Source organism: Papio anubis, unplaced genomic scaffold (assembly GCF_008728515.1).
Source record: "Papio anubis isolate 15944 unplaced genomic scaffold, Panubis1.0 scaffold50, whole genome shotgun sequence".
NCBI classification, from domain to species: Eukaryota; Metazoa; Chordata; class Mammalia; order Primates; family Cercopithecidae; genus Papio; species Papio anubis.
In genome coordinates, this window is record NW_022165199.1 from 365,116 (window position 1) to 387,423 (window position 22,308).

Below are 22,308 nucleotides of genomic sequence, written 5' to 3' on the forward strand. Positions count from 1 at the left end.
CTTCAGGCTGGCCAGATCTATCAGCAGAAGGCCACTCTTACTCTAAGGGCTGCAAATTCCTATCACCTCTTTCCCTTAGAGTCCAGTAGCCATTCTTTCCCTTCGTCCCTTCTGGCTCAGATGGAGAAACAGCTTGATTGCTACATGCCCTTCGTTAATGCACTAACCTTTTGTTTCCCCTATAATCCCACCTACGCTTTCTTTTTTTTTTTTTTTTTTTTGAGACGGAGTCTCGCTCTGTCACCCAGGCTGGAGTGCAGTGGCCGGATCTCAGCTCACTGCAAGCTCCGCCTCCCGGGTTCACGCCATTCTCCGGCCTCAGCCTCCCGAGTAGCTGGGACTACAGGCGCCCGCCACCTCGCCCGGCTAGTTTTTTCTATTTCTTAATAGAGACGGGGTTTCACCGTGTTAGCCAGGATGGTCTCGATCTCCTGACCTCATGATCCGCCCGTCTCGGCCTCCCAAAGTGCTGGGATTACAGGCTTGAGCCACCGCGCCCGGCCCCCACCTACGCTTTCTGTGAAGAGTTCCTTTATAAATAAACCTCCTCCAATTATCTTTGTTCGATGTGTCATCTATTTCCTTTTAGGATCCTGAATAAGACACAGTCTTAGATATTGGTTGACTATTTCATATAGTTTTAGAAAATAGTAAAGACCAAGAACTTTAGAATTACTTACATCGAGGTTCAAATTCTCACACTGACACTTACTAGATGAGAAATCTCACACAATTTCAATTCTTTAAACTCAGTTTCATTATTATTGAACTGAGGATAATAGTCCCTAATTTGTTAGTTTGTTGTAAGCATTAGTTGAGATAATAGGTGAAATGTAGATGTTCAAAAAATTAATTTACTTAAAAATTAATTTACTTACAAATTATTTATTGAATGTCTACTATATGCTGGGCATTATCCTACTTACTCATTGGGGATTAAAAATGTGAACAAAAGCAAATGTAGTACCTTCACTCGTATGATTTTCAGTATGGTAGGAGAGAGAAAGAGGTATTCATCTCAAGCCAAAATCATATCAATGGCCAAGGCCCTGTGGCAGGAGTAAGGAAAGTGAGGTCAAAAAAGAAGACCAGTATGGGGTATGGAGAACACAGATGGATATGGGACTGGAGACATGGATAGGGGCTAGATCACGCTGGTAGACCTTGTGGTCAGTATCCAGAATTTTGATCTTTATCCTAAGAGCTTCGGGACACCATTGTAAGTTGTCAAACAGGTGGGTATATATGTGTTAATTGTGAAAGGCTTAATCTTGCCAAAACTGTTTGTAATGTTTGTAAATAGACAGCAGGTCCTGGGGTTGGGGAGGAGGAAAAATATTGGTTAGTTTTGGGGGCAGAGTGGATGCAGGGAGACAAAGTTTCTAGGTTTTTACAGTTGAGAGATGACAGTCCCTTAGATTAGGGCGGAGATTGTGAAAGGAAAGGGAAGTAGATAAATTCAGAAGGCTTTTAGAAAGTTGAATTGACAACCTTTGATGACCAGGTTTGAAGGTGAGGATGATAAAGTTATCCACTATGACCGAGGTTTCTTCCAATCTTCACAACTGGACGGATGGTGATGATACTGAGATGAGAAGCTTGGAGAAAGATTGTAAGCTAGATTGGACAAGGGCCACTTGAGAAGCCTTAGAAGAATCCAGATGGAAATATACAGGAAACACAATACGTAGGTTTAAATATATGGATTTAGAGCTCAGAGGAACAGCATGAGCTGGGGATACACATCTTGTCTATATTATTAAAACTATTAGTCTTAAAGCTACGGTCTTAGGTGACATTGTCCAGGGAAGATTGAGTAAGAAGATAAGGTGACCTATGCCTGCGTCTTAAGGATTCTCAGTCTTTAGTAAGTGGGTAAAGGGAAAGGAGGGTAAGTATCACGGAAGACAGGAAAGGAGCTACCAAAGAGGTAGGAAGGAAAGCAGGAGAACATTATAACACAGAAGCTAAAGGGAGAGTATGTTTCAAAAAGATGGAATAGTCAACAGTGTCAAAGATTGCTGAGTGGTCAAGAAGTTATGGAGGATATTGATGATAACACCAGATCTGTTTTGGTGTTGTGATTGGCCCAGAGACTAGGTTGAATAACGAGTGGGAGATAAGAAAACAGAGGCTGTTGAGTGCAGAAAATTCTTTCAGGGTCTTTGACAATGAGAAGAAGAGATGTGCATATAAACACTTGTGGTTATATTTACATAAGTGCTTAACAATCCATAAAGAGGATTCCTTATTAGTCTGTGTGCATTTGTGTGCTTAATGAAATGTACATTTTCAGCACCTAACTGGTCTTTCCTTATTTCAGTTTTTAGCAACCACAAACTTTATGTGTTTTTTTTTTAAAGCCTACAGCACCAAGTATCCCCAGGCAGTCTCCCATCCAAGTACTAACCAGGCCTGACCTGCTTAGCTTAGCTTCTGAGATCAGATGAGATCAAGTATGTTCAGGGTGCTATGGTTGCAGACTATTTGGCCTTTGTGATCTTTACCATAAAAGAAATATTTCCCATCCTCAATGTTCATATGATTTTAATAAATGATTCTGAGAAAATGTGGGTGGTCTCCTATACACAGCAGTAGCTAGGAATAGGACACTGGGATGCAATTTCCAACTTAAGACAATGAATTGTTATGAAACCTCAATTATTGCTTCTGTTTTTCTCTTACATAAAGGAAAGTCTTTTAAGGATGTGCCTATCCTTCCCTGACTTCTGGAGTGGTATATAATTTTGGGTGTGCCTCCCTTTTCTCCTTTCTTTAATTTCCCCCTTTCTCCTATATTAAATGGCTCTATGGATTGAAAATCATGAGAAGACTACATGGAGAGGAAACACTAGAGAAATTAGCTTTAATTAAAACTTAATTGCTTTTATTTAGCGTTTTCTCTGTCCACAAGGAATTTCTTTAACAATATTTTTCAATATTTTTATTTGTTCATCATCTGATAACCCACTTCTAAAGCAGTTGATTATATGCTTAGAATTCTGGGAACAAGGCACTTATCATGGGATAATGTAATTACCTGAAATAAATCTAACACAACGTTTAAGACAGTTCTCATCTTTGCAAAAATTACATGTTATATACATGCAGTATATGATACACAATAAAGGTTTAAATTACTTGCTTATGTATTTTGGGGGCTATTCTAGTTTCTCCTTCAAAGGGACCTCTCAAATCTTTTTGGGAAACAGATCTAGAATTTGATTTCTTATTTTTCCATTTTTTACCTTAGTGTTCTGAATTGTGTTTGTTGCTGCATTCTTTTTAATATTTCCAAATTATTCCTCACTTTTCTTGACTGTGTTATCTTTAACTATGTCAAACTAGAAGCCTATTTGTGCATAGACTTTGAAAAAATAGCTTTACTTAAACCTATCAACTACAAGTTCTAACTGTATATATCCTGGTCTAAGAAGACCACATCTCTTGCAGTTTCCAGGATTGTTGTTAACCTAATTGTTGAGAATCGTATACAATTTAATGGCCCTTGCTCTTAATAAAAGTTAAATTATTGTGAAAAATATATATTTTTTTCTTTCAGAGACATTTGATGTGAGCAATAATAAGAATAAGAATACATAATCATATCATTTCAAAGTTATTTACTTTTTTTGTTTTTGCAGGCCCTGACACTAAACTAATGCAGAATAGTGGTAAGACAAAGTTTAAAAGGACAAGCATTGATAGATTGATGAATACTCTAGTACTATGGGTAAGTTACAAAACTAGGCAATATCACTAGTCATTGTTATCTTAATATATTTACTGTATCTTGCTGGGAATTCTTTAAGAAGCCTATATTCTCCTTGTGGAGTTTGTTTTTGGGGATTTTGCATTTGAGGCTCAGTTACACTGCCTTCTATTTTCTAGATTATGCTAATTTCTCAATCAGTGGTAGAATTTATCATGAGAGGTAGGTTAGTGTTTATGGAAGTATTCATGGTCTTGCAAATTCCCCATATCCCAAGGATTTGTTTTTGGAAAACCAAACATAGTTTTTAAGGCAGTTTGATGTTTTTGTTATCTTACTTTTTTTCAGATCCTCTATACATAGCTTATGGTGGGCAAGGCTGGCTTCATGGGCGTGTAATCTGTGTAACCACACAGGGCCCCACACTCAGAGGGCCTTATGTTTGGTTTATTGAACTTCTGTTGCCATCTAGAAATTCTTAATACTTTTAGAACAGAAGGTCCCACATTTTCATTTTGCACTGAACCCTGAAAATTATGTAGGTGGTTCTGGTTATGAATCCTTTGAGCCCCACCTCACAGTTCTCCTCCTTCACAGAGACCTCTAACCTCCTTAGCTCATGATTATCTTTCTCTTATTAACTGTTTTGTTTGTTTGTTTTTTTACTTCTGATTCTTTTGAAATGATCTTCTCTACCACCCGATTACCAAAAATATTCAGATATTCCTTACATTCCATCCTTTTGTCAGTTAAGCCTGTGCTACCTCTTATTATTGATATAATATCTAGTCTTTGTGTAATACTACTTTGTCTGCTTGTATAGGGGTAAAATTCGAAGACAGCCACTTTAAAATATAAAGACTGTGACTTCAAACCATGTTTTCACATGTACCCTATCACAGGCTCACAATCATAAAGAATCTGAGCTCAATATGTATTTGCTTACCTGATATGTAATAGTTGTACTCTGAATAAGGAAAGAAGGAAATTAGCACTTGCTGTGCACAAAATATTGGCCCGGCTTTGTGTTTTACTTTCAGTATCACCTGCAGACCTGGGGTTTTCTCCAGCAATACCAGTCACCTTCATACAGAGCCTATGAGACCAAGAAGACATGCCCATAAGGGTTTGTTACCCTTCTGCCCCCAAGGAATTTCTCATTTAAATAGCCCTGACTCCACTTCAGGGCATGCAGGGTGTGTCTACCCACCACAGAGCAAACTGACCCTATCTTTCATGCTAGAAAATAGGATGACCCACTGGGGAGTTATAAGCCAAATCAATTCTTAAATTATGGCATTTAATGTATTTTACATTAAATTTTAATGCTCTAAAGTCATGTTTAATTAATTTGTAGTCTCAGCCATTAAAGAGGATACTATAATATAGGTACCAAAGTCATAGAAGTTTTGGGGATTCACAGTCCTACTTTTCTCTCATATATGGTTTTCTAATATACTTTAAATCAGACTTTTCCCAATCTTTTCTTCTTATACACCTATTCTTACATGCCCATATTATGGAATAAGGAAGAAAGCAGCTCTAGAATTTCTGAATATTCTTTCTTGGAAGAAAAAGGAAATAGAGGAAAAATCCATTTCTGTTCTCTAGCCCTACTCTTCCCTCTACATTGGCTGGTCTCAGCTCCCAACATAGTGTGACACTCAGCTGAACAAAGTCTCCGCAACATCTTCTTCAACTCAGGTCTTAACCATGTTCACTGAGTCTGTGGCCTTTCCTTTCCCAGGAAGGGTTTTAGACTCACTGTAGATTGACCTTGTTGTCTCTCTAGTTGTTATACCTACAAATATGTGTTTTTCTAATTCTGTTACTAATAACAATGTAAGTGTCTGCTAATGGTTTTCAAGTTGCTTCCCACATTTGTATCCTAAAAGTAAAGTATACATGTCATGAAGTATTTTAGTTATCCTTACATTTCTTGTTGACCTCAAGTAAGGATTGTGTAGCCAGATCTATAGCCAAGAGACTTGGTTAGTCTGAAATTGTTCTTTATCACTGATATTTTCTTTTGCATTTATGCCTTGGGTGGCCATATAATTTATCATCCAAACAGGACACTTTTGAAGGTGAAATGCAACATGATTACTATTACATCTGGACAATGGTTGTAAACTGGGGCCATCCAGGACAAATCAGTGCATATGGTCTCCTTTAATTAAGCCACCTAAATATACCTACTTACCACAAATTGAGGATGTGAAGTTGTTAACTATGTGAACATAGACAAGTTACATAGTCTTTATGGTGCTTCTATTTTACTTTGTTTTTAAACTGTAAAGTGGGAATAATGACTGTTCCCATCTTAGAGCGTCAATGGGCAGATTCAGTGAGAAAATGTATGTAAAATATTTAGCTGAGTTCCTGACATAAAAATTTGAAATTTTATTCATATGACTAATGGTAAGAAGAGGTTTGCATACTTGCTTTTCAAATGACTATTTCTTGGAGTTAGACGCATAATTAGATCATGTTGATATGACTAATTTTGGGTTCAAGTTAACCTTAACCAGACTTCTATCTTATTTCAGATTTTTGGGTTTCTGATATGCTTGGGAATTATTCTTGCAATAGGAAATTCAATCTGGGAGAGTCAAATTGGGGACCAATTTAGAACTTTCCTCTTTTGGAATGAAGGAGAGAAGAGCTCTGTGTTCTCCGGATTCTTAACATTCTGGTCATATATTATTATTCTCAATACAGTTGTACCCATTTCCTTATATGTGAGGTAAGATGAGAGTTTACATTTTAATGAAATAATTTCATCCAAACCTTTGTTTCCAGTAATCATTTTTGTTTGTTTTAAAATTTCAGCAGTGCAATAGATATCTTGCTCTTAACTGCTTATGATTTGTGACATCTGTTTCAAATGGGACAGCTTAGCTGTTTAATCTGTTTAACTTTTATGTTTTCAAATTATAATAAATGTGGTTCATTTTCTTCTTGATTTGATTTGGTTTCTTAGAAATGTTTTTCTCTGTAAGACATGGACTACAATATAATCTCATGTAACCTGATCAATTAGAATTGGTTAATTTTGAGTAAGAAAAGGAAGAACATTGGGGAGATCTATAGAGGGGGTGCCTCTTTGCCACTAGGCTGGCTCTATAGATACATGGATTCAGGTCCTGTTCTACCACTTACTAGCTCCATAATCTTGGGCAAGTAACTTCGTCTTCTAGTGCCTCAGTTCCCTCATTTTAAAAATGAAGAAAATTATAGTTCTACCTCATAGGATTGTATGAGGAGTGAATACATGCCTATAAAGCTCTAAGAATTCCTAACACATTATAAAAGCTTAATGAATATTAGCTTTTCCTATTATTATTAGTAACTATAAGTACATTCATAAAGGAGTTAAAATATAGTAGGTGATGCTAGTCCATTGTAAGATAAGAAGTATGATTTATAACTTCTACTACAATTTGATCTGTCAGGATTAGATTTGATCCCATAAATTAGAGCTAAGGTGGTCTCTCTTTTTGCCTCTCTGTCTCTCTACATACACAAAGAACATACACACACACCTCTTTATTTAGATACATGTATATGCATATATGTATATGTGTGTGTATTTGATAAGTATTAGAAATTGGCCCTAGAATCTGTACCTGGGACATTCTTGATCCCGATCCTAACAAGACTGAGCCAAACTGTCCCAAAAACACTGGAGCCAAGATGGGACTTGGTTGTTTGACACTTCTCATCATCAATACTTCAACAATACACAAAATCATCAGCTCTAAATCCCCACTTATTTTTATACACCCCTTTTTATCTCTCTTCAAAAACCTAGCTATGATGAAGCAAGGGAAGTTTAATGCACAAAATCCACCCTTGTTTTGGATAGTGGTCAGGAAACTGAAATGCCAAGTTGTGGGAAATTGACTTGAAGTAGTGGCATGTGGCCACAATACCACAAATTGCTTTGGGCTCTCTGGAGCTGTGGTCAGAGAGGCTCTATTTAAACTATATCCTACTGGCTCATCTTTGATTTTGAGGACCTCTCATGCTTGTATCCAATTATAAAGTCTGTAATAAATCCTGCTTTTTGCCGGAAGAGCTACAGTCAGCTTTTATAGCATTCCTTTATGTCCTAAATGAATAATAAATGTGCATAGTGGCTTTCCATCTGCACATATGCAGTTTCATATGTCCTCACGAAGGACGTATATTCTGTATACATTCTTTCTTTGAAGAACATTGGCATTTTCATTTAATGATTTGAAAGATTGATTTTTTTTTTTAATGATACCAAAGGTAGATTCTCAGTTTGGCATTCCTTATACTTCTAATGTGCCATGGTTCATTAGACAGAAAACGTATTTGTAATAGTCCAAACCCAGTTTCTGGTCTCGGTACTGCCACTAAAAGCTGTGTGACCTTGGAGAAAGTGCTTGACTTCTCTGTGCCTTGGTTAGTTTGTCAAATATGTGCTTCCCCATTAAAAAAGGGGATTAAAAGATTAATTTCTGAGTTGCTTTATCCTCCACATAATACCACCTTACCTTTAGGTAACATTTTATATATATAAAGTGATTCAGCATGATACGTTATCACTTAAAAACTACTTTCTTATGCATTCTTATAATTTTCAAAATTACTAATGTTCTGTAATATACCATGAAATATGATACTTTAAGACTCTGTGAATGCTTTTCTCTTTTTTTTAGCATTTTATATTTTACACGTCCACATACTTTATCTCATTCATGTTGCCCAACAATCTTATGAAGTAGGATTTGCTGAACTGCTTTCAAAATGATGAGAGGATTTGCTCAGGATCGTGAGCTAATGAGGGACAGAAGTCTTCTGAGAGTTGGGACAGTGTTTTCCTCTATCCCTAAGCTATGTATGATTTATTACTCAGTGAAGAAATCAAAAGAAAAAAAAGAGTCTAGAGTTCTGTCCTAGTTGTAAGGCATGGAAATTACGAAGACAAATGAGAGCCTTTCTCTCGCCAAATAAGTACAGTGATTCTGATCTTAACTCGAGGGAAAAAGCATTCCAAGGAATTTCAGGTTACGCAGTCCTAAAGATTGAGACATAGAAAAAGAGAACTCCCAGGTATTTCTGTCCAGAATGATGAAGACCTTCTGCCAAAGCTTCTATTAGGCTTTAGAATATGTACAAAGAGTAAATTAGTGCCATATATCACTTGAGGATAGAAGTTCAGTATTTGCTCTGAATGGTTAACAATTCCAGGCGAGGAAAGGACATTTATTTTGGTAGGATGTTTCTATGTTGTCAATTTGTTTATCTGTTGTGTTAAGGCGGACCCAGCTACAGTTTTTTAAAAAATACATAATCTTAAGAAATGCAACCATTGTTTCCCCAAGGAATTAGCTTTTGAGTGTTCTTTCCAAAGTAATAGGAGTTCATTTCTGTGTTGCTTGTTTTGCCCGAGACTGGGTGAAATTATAAGCTCTGTTCTGCGAGTATTCAGGCAGAAAACACTAAGTGGCCAGAGTATGCTAACTCTGAATATTTTTCTCCTTTTCTCTGCTATTGTAAAAGAAAGAGCTGAATGTTCCACTGTGGCTCTTCTGAATCCTCTTTTCCCAAACAAAAACGATGCCCATTTTCTCTTCAGACTTTTAAGCTCTAGGAATTTGAATAAGTTTTGAATACTTCCATTGGCTTATACTATAACACAGAACAGTCAAATTCTGTTTCATTCACTTTGGTTTAAGATTACAGGGAGCTACTCGATTTTCAGATAAATAAAAAACTTCATGGTTTGTATTGTGACCCTCATAATGCCATTCTTAAGGCCTGGTCTGCACTGGCTTTCCCAAATCCCTGAGTTCTAGTCTTGGCTCTGTGGCTAATTATTGATGTGACGTTGGGTTAGTCACTTTATCTCTCTAAGTCTTAATATCCCTATTGGTGAAATTAGAGTCCAAAGAGTTAAAATTCGTACACCCAACACTGATTGACTGCCTCTGATGGGCAAGATACTACCCCAGCCCGTTGTAAGTGCTAATGCTTTTTGAGTGAAAGGAATAAGGAAAATAAAGCTGAATCAGACTAGCTAGCGAGGAATTTACATGGAGGGTGGGGGTGGGGTGGGATGCAGACGAGTAAACCATACATGAAGATAAATAAATAAATAAAGAGTGTGAGTTATGTATCTTAATATCATATCACACTCTACATAGTCACAGTGTAATTTTAGTTAGGGAGAAAAAATGTGCTACCATTCAAATAGTTAAAAATGAATTGGCCCCAAACCTCTTTTGGGGAGGGAAACGTAGGTATGTCATGTACTTTTAGAACTTGAAGTATAGAATTTAATAACCAGAAACGATTTGAGTGTCATCTAGCCCAACTTTCTCACTCTACAGATGAGAGAAACCAAGGATTAATTTCCACTAAGATCAGAAATAAGCTATGGTACCTGCTATTACCATAACTATTTTCTACTGTTCTGGATATCCTTGTTAAAGTACAAAGACATGAAACTGAAATATCCATGAATAAGATAAGACATGAAACTGAAATAAACCTATTGGAAAGGAAGAACACAGATAATAATATGATTATAAATCTAGTCAATCCATAAGAATAATCTGTAAAACTTTCAGTAGGATAATTTAGTTATGTCTAATTATGAAAGTAACATTACAAAAATTAAAAGCTTTATTTTAGTACAACAACAATTTAAAAACTTATCCTATCAAAAAAAAGTTTAAATTCTGCCCTTTGTATCCATGGGTTTTGTATCTATGGACTCTACCAACCATAGATGGGAAATATTTGAAAAAAAAAGGATGGTTGTATCTGTACTGAACATGTACAGAGTTTTTTTCTTATCATTATTCCCTAAACAATACAGTATAAGAACTATTTACATAGCATTTACATTGTATTAGGTATTATAAGTAATCTAGAGATGACTTAAAGTATACAAGAGGATATGGGTAGGCTATATGCAAATACTATGCCATTTTATGTAAGGGACTTGAGCATCCTCAGATTGGGAGTCCTGTAACCAATCCCCCATGGATTCAAGGGACGACTGAACAAATCTATAAGGCTATGGTATGAACCTATGTGAAAAAGCAAAACTAAACTAAACTAAAATTCCTTAACTAATTGAGGTACTTTAAAAAATGGAATTCCTAAAAAGATTTGACCTTCTCCTTGAAGTTGTATTTAAGTTTATAAAATATCAGTTCTTTTCAAATAATTAAGAGTTTAACATAGACCTAACCAAAATCTCAAATAAATTTTGTAGGAAAATTAATACATTTATTCAAATGTTTACTTCGATGAATACATTGATTCTATCAGGAAAAATAAATGGGTGATTATAGTTAAGAGTTTTTGAAGAGGAAGAGAATAAAGGTGATTTTGTTTCTTCTATGTATTGCCAGTTATTATAAAGCTACGGTAATGAAAACAAGAGATGCATTAAGTGTCATATCAATGAATAAAATTGAAATCCATAAATCAGATGGTAGTGAGTAAAATGATTTATTTGTGACACAGAAAGCATCCCAGCTTAATGGGGAAATGATTGATTGTTCAACAAATGTTGATGTAACATCTTCTTGTTTGGAAAACTTGAAATTTGCTCCTCATATGTACATCAAACTTTCAATTTCAATCATAAATTTCAATTGGGATAAGTAATTATGAAAAAATCAATAAAAACAATTAAAATATAGATATCTGTATATATAATCTTGGCATAGATAAGGCTTATCTAAACAAAACTATAAAACAAAGTATAAACTTCTGATGAATTTGATCCTTTAGAAAGAGAAAACTTCATATCAAAAAACTGGAAATAAAATGAAAAGACCATCAGCCAGCTGTGGTGGTACATGTAGTCCCAGCTACTCTAGAGGCAGAGGTGGGAGGATCGCTTGAGCTCAGGAATTTGAGGCCAACCTGGGCAACATGGCAAGACCTCGTCTCTAAAAAAAAAAAAAAAAAAAAAAAAAAAAAGAGGACAAGTGGCCAGGTGCAGTGGCACACACCTATAATCCCAGCACTTTAGGTGGCCAAGGTGAGTGGATCACCTGAGGTCAGGAGTTTGAGACCAGCCTGAACAACATGGCGAAACCCCGTCTCTACTAAAAATACAAAAAAATTAGCCAGGCATGGTGGAGCATGCCTGTAATCCCAGCTGCTCTGGAGGCTGAGGCGGGGAATCGCTTGAACCAGGGAGGCAGAGGTTGCAGCGAGCCGAGATAGCACCATTGCACTCCAGCTTGGGCAACAAGAGTGGAACTCCGTCTCAATAAAAAAAAAAAAAAAAAAAGACAAATGATAAATTGGATAAAATATTTGCGTTGTTTTTTTGACAGAATTAATAGACTTAATAACTATAGAATTCTTACAAATCACTAATAAATATACCGGTATCAGAATAGGAAAAATAAAATAGGCAGATACAATTAGATAATTCCAAGAAGAAATGTCACTGGCCAATAAAATTTGAAAAAAGTGTTAAACTCATTGATAAGAAATGCAGTAAACAGTAGTGACATAGCTTTTGAATTTGCATATGGTGAAAGATAATTCTTAATAATCTGATGGTAGAAACACGTTGCTATGACGTTTTTGGAAATCAGTTTGACATTATGTATGACATTGAGCATTGAGAGAGTTCATACACTTTGCCATAGAAATTTTGCTTCTGGAGCTGGGAGGTCATAAATGATTACTAGAATGTAGTCAGAATTATATTAATAATTAATTATTGTAATAATTAACATAATTATGTAATTAGAATGTGATGCAACACTCTTTTCATGGTAAACGGGCAGAGTGGTTTGACAACACATCCTGTTTTCACTCAGTATCTGTTATGGTTTGGTTCTGCTTCGTGGAAATACTATTTTCTATCTCTTTTGGCAAAGTGAAGCCACATCAAACAATGTATTGGAGAGAAAGTTCTCAACAGCACATTTCTTTAGATTAGACATCAGACAAACATCTTCAATAATAATTAGTTTCCCCTACCACAGAGTTCCCCAACTCCCAGACCACAGACCTGAGCTCCGCCTCCTGTCAGAGCTGTGGCAGCAACATTAGATTCTCAAAGGAGTGCAAACCCTATTGTGAACTGCGCAGCGGTTTATATATTGCAATGTAATAATAGAAATAAAGTGCATATTAAATGTAATGTGCTTGAATTATCCTGAAACCATCCGCCTTCCCCTGATCTGTGGAAAAGTGTCTTCCACAAAACTGGCTCCCAGTGACAAAAAGGTTGGGGACCACTCCTATCATATAGGAGGAGACACAAACTAATACGCTACACACAAAATCTCCACTGGGCCTGTTTAATGTAGAAAACCATGAAACATTCCCTAAAGTTTTATCCTAAGCTGGCTTATTGTTTTATGGTGTTGCAGGAAATGACTTGGAAAGGTTTATAAGCAGACTCTGCCGAGAAGCTTCTAAAGATCCCTGTGACCTAGGGACAAAGCATCCACATTTTCCTCTAAACGCTGAAGACTTTGGCAGACTTCTTATTTTGGCAAAATATTGTATGTTCTGAAATTAATGGAGCATTTCTTTTTTTTTCCATTTTAATGGATGACAGCGTGGAAGTAATTCGTCTAGGACACAGTTATTTTATAAACTGGGACCGGAAGATGTATTATTCTCGAAAAGCAACACCTGCAGAGGCTCGGACGACCACGCTCAATGAGGAACTGGGGCAGATTGAGTACATTTTCTCCGACAAAACGGGTACCCTCACTCAAAACATCATGACCTTTAAAAGATGTTCCATTAATGGGAGAATCTATGGTAAGAGACACAGTTCCTTTCTCTTAACGGTATTTTTAACAATTTCTTAAATAACTTACCCCATTAAAAAAATTTAAAAATCCAAAACAATCACTGGCTTTCTTATTAATATGGGCACCATCAGCATCTATCATATAGATGCTGGTATGCTTGGCAGACAGTAAATTCTCATTGAATATGTATTGGATAAATGTTGAGTAATTTAGATGAAACTTTGGATTTATTGCCATTTATGGATAGAGAAGAGAGTTAGATAAGATAACTCTCTGAAGTTCCTTTCAGTGCTCTGTGGGATTCTTTATTATTATTATTATACTTTAAATTCTGGGATACATGTGCAGAACGTGCAAGTTTGTTACGTGGGTATACATGTGCCATAGTGGTTTGCTGCACCCATCAACCCGTCATCTACATTAGGTATTTCTCCTAATGCCATTACTCCCCTAGCCTCCCAGCCCCCAACACGCTGTGGTGTGTGATGTTCCCCTCCCTGTGTCCTTGTGATCATATTGTTGAACTCCCACTTATGAGTGAGAACATGCAGTGTTTGGTTATCTTTTCCTGTGTTAGTTTGCTGAGAATGATGGTTTCCAGCCTCATCCAAGTCTCTGCAAAGGACATGAATCATCCTTTTTTATGGCTGCATAGTATTTCATGGTGTATATGTGCCATATTTTCTTTATCCAATCTATCATTGATGGGCATTTGGGTTGGTTCCAAATCTTTGCTATTATGAATAGTGCTACAATAAACATATGTGTGCATGTGTCTTTATAGTACAATGATTTGCAATCCTTTGGGTATATACCCAGTAATGGAATTGCTGAGTCAAATGGTATTTCTGGTTCTAGATCTTGAGGAATTGCCACAGTGTCTTCCACAATGGTTGAACTAATTTACACTCCCACCAACAGTGTAAAACCATTCCTATTTCTCCACATCCTCTCCAGCACCTGTTGTTTCCTGACTTTTTAATAATCACTATTCTAACTGGTATGAGATGGTATCTTATTGTGGTTTTGATCTGCATTTCTCTGACGGCCAGTGATGATGGGCATTTTTTCATGTGTCTGTTGCCGCATAAATGTCTTCTTTTGAGAAGTGTCTGTTCATATCCTTTGCCCACTTTTTGATGATGTTGTTTGTTTTTTTCTTGTAAGTTTAAGTTCCTTGTAGATTCTGGATATTAGTCCTTTGTCAGATGGATAGATTGAAAAAATTTACCTCCATTCTGTAGGTTGCCTCTTCACTCTGATGATAGTTTCTTTTGCTGTGCCAAAGCTCTTTAATTAGGTTCCATTTGTAAATTTTGGCTTTTGTTGCCATTGCTTTTGGTGTTTTAGTCATGAAGTCTTTGCCCATGCCTATGTCCTGAATGGTATTGCCTAGGTTTTCTTCTAGAGTTTTTATGGTTTTAGGTCTTATTTTTAAGTCTTTAATCCATCTTGAATTAATTTTTGTATAAGGTGTAAGGAAGGGGTCCAGTTTCAGTTTTCTGCATATGGCTAGCCAGTTTTCCCAACACCGTTTATTAAGTAGGGAATCCTTTCTCCATTGCTTGTTTTTGTCAGGTTTGTCAAAGATCAGATAGTTGCAGGTGTGTGGCATTATTTCTGAGGCCTCTGTTCTGTTCAATTGGTCTATATATCCCTTTTGGTAGCAGTACCATGCTGTTTTGGTTGCTGTAGCCTTGTAGTATAGTTTGAAGTCAGGTAGCATAATGCCTCCAGCTTTGTTCTTTATGCTTAGGATTGTCTTGGCTATAGGGGCTCTTTTTTGGTTCCATATGAAGTTTAAAGTAGTTTTTTCTAATTCTGTGAAGAAAGTCAATGGTAGCTTGATGGGGTTAGCACTGAATCTGTAAATTACTTTGGGCAGTATGGCCATTTTCACAATATTGATTCTTCCTATCCACAAGCATGGGATGTTTTCCCATTGTGTCCTCTCTTATGTCCTAGAACAGTGGTTTGTAGTTCTCCTTGAAAAGGTCCTTCATATCCCTTGTTCGTGTATTTCTAGGTATTTTGTTCTCTTTGTAGCTATTGTGAATGGGAGTTTACTCATCATTTGGCTTTCTGTCTATTATTGGTGTATAGGAATGCTTGTAATTTTTGCACATTGATTTTGTATCCTGAAACTTTGCTGAAGTTGCTTGTCAGCTTAAGGAGATTTTGGGCTGAGACGATGGGGTTTTCTAATCATGTCATCTGCAAACAGAGACAATTTGATTTCCCCTCTTCCTATTTGAATACACTTTATTTCTTTGTCTTGCCTGATTGCCCTGGTCAGAACTTCCAATACTATGTTGAACAGAAGTGGCGAGAGAGGGCATCCTTGTCTTGTGCCAGTTTTCAAAGGGAATGTTTCCAGCTTTTGCCCATTCAGTATGATATCGACTGTGGGTTTGTCATAAATAGCTCTTATTATTTTGAGATATATTCCCTTAATACCTAGTTTATTGAGAGATTTTAGCATGAAGGGGTGCTGAATTTTATCAAAGGCCTTTTCTGCATCTGTTGAGATAATATGTGGTTTTAATCATTGGTTCTGTTTATGTGATGGATTATGTTTATTGATTTACCTATGTTGAATCAGCCTTACATCTCAGTGATGAAGCCAACTTGATCATGGTGAATAAGCTTTTGGGCGTGCTGGTGGATTTGGTTTGCCAGTATTTTACTGAGGATTTTCGCACGGATGTTCATCAGGGATATTGGCCTGAAATTTTCTTTTTTTGTTGTGTCTCTTCCTGGTTTTGGTATCAGGATGAGGCTGGCCTGATAAAATGAGTCAAGGAGGAGTTTTTCTTTTTCTATTGTTTAGAATAGTTTCAGAAGGAATGGTACCAGCTCCTCTTTGTATTTCTGGTACAGTTCAGCTGTGAATCTCTCTGGTCTTGGGCTTTTTTTGGTTGGTAGACTATTAATTACTGCCTCAATTTCAGAACTTGTTATTGGTCTATTCAGAGATTCAACTTCTTCCTGGTTTAGTCTTGGGAGGTTGTATGTGTCCAAGAATTTATCCATTTCTTCTAGATTTTCTAGTTTATTTGCATAGAGGTATTTATAGTATTCTCTGATGGTAGTTTGTTTTTCTGTGGGATCGGTGGTGATATCCCCTTTATCACTTTTTATTGTGTCTATTTGACTCTTCTCTCTTTTCCTCTTTATTATTCTGGCTAGTGGTCTGTCTATTTTGTTAATCTTTTCAAAAAACCAACTCCTGGATTCATTGATATTTTGAAGGGTTTTTCGTGTCTCTATCTCCTTCAGTTCTGTTCTGATCTTAGTTATTTCTTGTCTTCTGCTAGCTTTTGGATTTGTTTGCTCTTTCTTCTCTAGTTATTTTAATTGTGATGTTAAGATGTCGATTTTAGATATTTCCCTCTTTCTCCTGTGGGCATTTAGTGCTATAAATTTCCCTCTAAACAATACTTTATCTATGTCCCAGAGATTCTGGTACATTGTTTCTTTGTTCTCATTGGTTTCAAATAACTTATTTATTTCTGCCTTTATTTCATTATTTACCCAGTAGTCATTCAGGAGCAAGTTGTTCAGTTTCCATGTAGTTGTGTGGTTTTGAGTGAGTTTCTTAATCCTGAGTTCTACTTTGATTGCACTGTGGTCTGAGACTGTTTGTTATGATTTCTGTTCTTTTGCATTTGCTGAGTAGTGTTTTACTTCCAATTATGTGGTCAGTTTTAGAATAAATGCAATGTGGTGCTGAGAAGAATGTATATTCTGTTGATTTGGGGTAGAGAGTTCTGTAGATGTCTATTAGGTCCGCTTGGTGCAGAGCTGAGTTCAAGTGCTGAATATCCTTGTTAATTTTCTGTCTCGTTGATCTGTCTAATATTGACAATGGGGTGTTAAAGTCTCCCACTATAATTGTGTGGGAGTCTAAGTCTCTTTGTAGGTCTCTGAGAACTTACTTTATGAATCTGGGTGCTCCTGTATTGGCTGCATATATATTTAGGATAGTTAACTCTTCTTGTTGCATTGATCCCTTTACCATTTTGTAATGCCCTTCTTTGTCTCTTTTTGTCTTTGTTGGTTTAAAGTCTGTTTTGTCAGAGACTAGGATTGCAACCTCTGCTTTTTTTTGCTTTCCATTTGCTTGGTAAATATTCCTCCATCCCTTTATTTTGAGCCTATGTGTGTCTTTGCATATGAGATGGGTCTCCTGAATACAGCACACCAATGGGTCTTGACTCTTTATCCAATTTGCCAGTGTGTATCTTTTAATTGGGGCATTTAGCCCATTTACATTTAAGGTTAATATTGTTATGTGTGAATTTGATCCTGTCATTATGATGCTAGCTGGTCATTTTGCCCATTGGTTGATGCAGTTTCTTCATAGCGTCGATGGCCTTTACAATTTGGTATGTTTTTGTAGAGGCTGGTATGGGTTATTCCTTTCCATATTTAGTGCTTCTTTCAGGAGCTAAGGCAGGCCTGGTGGTGACAAAAATCTCTCAGCATTTCCTTGTCTTTAAAGGAGTTTATTTCTCCTTCACTTATGAAGCTTAATTTGGCTGGATATGAAATTCTTGGTTGAAAATTCTTTAAGAATGTTGAATATTGGCCCTCACTCTCTTCTGGCTTGTAGGGTTTCTGCAGAGAGAACCACTGTTTTTCTGATGGGCTTCCCTTTTTGAGTAACCTGACCTTTCTCTCTGGCTGCCCTTAACATTTTTTCCTTCATTTCAACCTTGGTGAATCTGATGAGTATGTGTCTTGGGGTTGCTCTTCTCAAGGAGTATCTTTGTGGTGTTCTCTGTGTTTTCTGAGTTTGAATGTTGGCCTGCCTTGCTAGGTTGGGGAAGTTCTCCTGGATAATATCCTGAAGAGTGTTTTCCAACTTGGTTCCATTCTCCCTGTCACTTTCAGCTACACCAATGAAACGTAGGTTTGGTCTTTTCACATAGACCCATATTTCTTGGAGGCTTTGTTCATTCCTTTTCATTCTTTTTTCTCTAATCTTGTCTTCATACTTTATTTCATTAAGTTGATCTTCAGTCTCTCTGATATTCTTTCTTCTGGTTGATTGATTCAGCTATTGATTCTTGTGTATGCATCATGAAGTTCTCATGCTGTGTTTTTGAGCTCCATCAGGTCACTTATGTTCTTCTCTAAACTGGTTATTCTAGCTAGCAATTCGTCTAACCTTTTTACAAAGTTCTTAGCTTCCTTGCATTGGGTTAGAACATGTTCCTTTAGCTTGGAAGAGTTTGTTTTTACACACCTTTTGAAGCCTACTTCTGTTAATTCTCTGTCCAGTTTTGTTTGCTTGCTGGTCAGGAGTTGTGATCCTTTGGAGGAGAAGAGGTGTTCTAGTTTTTGGAATTTTCAGCCTTTTTGCACTGGTTTTTCCTCACCTTTGTGGATTTATCTACCTTTGGTCTTTGTTGTTGGTGACCTTCAGATAGGGTTTTGTGTGGACATCCTTTTTGTTGCTGTTGATGCTATTCATTTCTGTTTGTTAGTTTTCCTTCTAACAGGCCTCTCAGTTGCAGGTCTGCTGGAGTTTGCTGGAGGTCCACTCCAGACCCTGTTTGCCTGAGTAACACCAGTAAAGGCTGCAGCCCAGCAAAGATTGCTGCTTGTTCCTTCCTCTGGAAGCTTTGTCCCAGAGGGACACTTGCCAGATGTCAGCCAGAGCTCTCCTGTATAAGGTGTCTGTCGACCTCTGCTGGGAGGTGTCTCCCAGTCAGGTTACCTGGGGTGTCAGGGACCCACTTGAGGAGGCAGTCTGTCCCTTAGTGGAGCTCGAGCGCTGTGCTGGGAGATCCGCTGCTCTCTTCAAAGCTGGCAGGCAGGAACATTTAATTCTGCTGAAGCCGTGCCCACAGCCACCCCTTCCCCCAGGTGCTCTGTCCCAGGGAGATGGGAGTTTTATCTATAATCCCCTGACTGGGGCTGCTGCCTTTCTTTCAGAGATGCCCTGCCCAGAGAGGAGGAATCTAGAAAGGCAGTCTGGCTACAGAGGCTTTGCTGAGCTGTGGTGGGCTCTGCCTGGTTCAAACATCCCGGCTTTGTTTACACTGTGAGGGGAAAACTGCCTACTCAAGCCTCCATAATGGTGGATGCCGCTCCCCCCACCAAGCTTGAGCATACCAGGTCAACTTCAGACTGCTGTGCTGGCAGTGAGAATTTCAAGCCAGTGGATCTTGATTATCTGAGTTATCTCAGTAAGGGCAGCATTTTATACTTGATTCCTATCAGCTCTGGGGTTTATGTAAGTGCACATGGTTTTGGGAATCTACTATTCATTTACAGGGCTGCCTTGAATGGCCAGATAAGCTGTTTCATTAATACCCACTTCTTGTTTGTGTGCTTTTCTCAGAATACATGCTCTATATTTGGCTTTTCAAGCATTCTATTTATATGTGACCCTTGTCACCCCAACGCTGGCCGATTTGCATATTGTTACTTCTGCTGAGAGCACAGAGGCTCTGTGGAACTTTCTGTGGATTCCTCTGGTCTCCCAGTGTCCCTTCACGGGACTCTGAGTGTGAGTTTCTCAATACAGAAATCTCAGGAAGTAAAGGAAATCCAAGAAAGAGGGAAAACCTTTCCTTTGTCCCCTGATGGGAAACTTCATACATTGCCAAGTATTTTAAAGCAAGATTTGACCCTGAACAAAACTAAGAAATAGAAGAAGTTGATGTTTGCAATCTCCTACTTTTTGACCTCCTTTGGTTACCCACACCCATATAACCCATGGTCATTGTGGTTTCCTCAGCTGTCTTCCACTCCCAGTTTCCTCTCCTGCCATCTCTGGTAGTGGACAAGATGATTTCCAACCTGGACTTCCACAAGCCCACAGTGGTATTGTTATATCAATATATTAATCTTATATCAGTATCATAATGACTGGTAAATAACAGAACCTTTCTTTAAAAAGTTCCTATTGGACATTATTTTCAGAGGCTTTCTAAAAATATTGCTTTAACCCAAAAAGTAGTTTAAATAGGAAACTTTTAATCAGAATATTGAAAATATTTTGAATTTTGGGGACTTTTTGGATTTTTTTTTTGGCCACATATTGATCTAATAATACAACCACTTCTAGGAAGCAATCTTAAAGGAATTATCAGACATGTGGACCAAGATTCATTTGTAGAAATGTTTATCATATATTATGATAAAGGTTCTATTTTTGGAGAAGGCCCTTGACTTTCACAAGAACTTTGCAAATCTCCAAATTCACAAATCCCATGATAGCTTGTAATTCCTCTCATGAAATGCAGGAAAGTAACTTAAAGATTTAAGTGATCCTTTAGACTCTTATTTTATATGCTATTATAATTTATAATGCATTTATAATACCATTAAAATAAATTCTTACTAAAGCACTCACAGAATGTTTCAGAATCATTTTTCCTTGTTTTCATACAAGTTGGGCATATTAATATCACAGATGCAGGCCTTGGGAAAATGTAACATTCGACTGTAATTTATCTAAATCTTCTATTTCCTGGGTAAGAAATATTATCTTCTTAGGCAATTTTTCTTCACTTTCATCACCAGCCCTGTAAATGGGCTTTTATTGTAGGGAGGAGGCAGACCATTTAACACAAAGACACATTTTTTTTTCTTTTTCTTTTTTCCATCATTTTATTAGAGTGACTGCGTACAGGGTAACCACTAGAGCATAACACAGTGAATTTGAGATTTAAATTCCAGGTGCTAGGCCAGGTTCATTCACTAGCTCAGGGACTCCTCCCACACCACAGCCATACAGCATTCCAGATTCAGACCAATGCCCCAGAGAAACAACAAATAGAACTGCTTGTCGAGTGGTTGGTGCTCATAGCATTGTATAGCGAAGAGAGAGAGAACTTAGATTAAAAAACCCACTATGCTTACTTTAGTTTTCATTTAGTCATGTCATTTTGAACCATTCTTTGGTTCTCTTATCCATAAAACGGAAATGAAAATCTTCACTTTGCAAGTTTATTATAAGGATCAGTGATAATTTAAAAGCCTGGCACAGGTTGATTCAAGTAACTCTTTTTTTTTTTTTTTTTTTTCCAACTTTTAAGTTCAGGGGTACATGTTCAGGATGTGCAGGTTTGTTACATAGGTAAACGTGTGCCATGGTAGTTTCCTGGACAGATCATCCCATCACGTAGGTATTAAGTCTAGCTGTTCTTTTAGCTGTTCTTCCTGATGCTCTCCTTTCCCACATCAACAGGCCCCAGTGTGTGCTGTATCCCCCGTGTGTCCACGTGTTCTCATCATTCAGCTCCCACTTACAAGTGAGAACATGCAGTGTTTGGTTTTCTGTTCCCATGTTAGTTTGCTGAGGATAATGGATTCCAGCTCCATCCATGTCCCGGCAAAGGATATGACCTCATTCCTTTTTATGGTTGCACAGTATTCCATGGTGTATATGTACCACATTTTCTTTATCCAGTCTATCAATGATGGGCATGAGGTTAATTCCATGTCTTTTCTATTGTGAATAGTGTCGCAATGAACATATGTGTGTGTGTATCTTTATAATAGAATGATTTATATTCCTTTGGTATATACCCAGTAATTGGAATGCTGGATCAAATGTTATTTCTGCTTTTAGGTCCTTGAGGAATCGTCACACTGTCTTCCACAATGGTTGAACTAATTTACAGTCCCACTGTAAGAGGTTCTTTTTCTCCACAACCTTGCCAGCACCTGTTATTTTTTGACCTTTTAATAATAGCCATTCTGACTGGCGTGAGATGGTATCTCATTGTGGCTTTGATTTGCCTTTCTCTCCAATGATCAATAATGTTAAGCTTTTTTTCATATTTTTGTTGTCCT

General features: G+C 37.3%; 1 protein-coding gene and 1 pseudogene across 4 annotated transcripts in view; one reads left to right on the forward strand and one right to left on the reverse strand.

Annotated features, from left to right (window-relative positions):
* Window positions 1-22,308, forward strand: part of LOC116273273 (probable phospholipid-transporting ATPase IM) — a 152,842-nt gene that overhangs the window by 128,248 nt on the left and 2,286 nt on the right. For all 4 annotated transcript variants that reach the window (XM_031662246.1, XM_031662243.1, XM_031662244.1 and 1 more), the window contains 3 exons: window positions 3,645-3,733; window positions 6,262-6,458; window positions 13,293-13,501. In XM_031662246.1, the coding sequence (XP_031518106.1) occupies window positions 3,645-3,733; window positions 6,262-6,458; window positions 13,293-13,501 (495 nt within the window). The remainder of the gene's footprint in view (window positions 1-3,644; window positions 3,734-6,261; window positions 6,459-13,292; window positions 13,502-22,308) is intronic.
* Window positions 2,362-2,484, reverse strand: LOC116273274 (annotated as a pseudogene).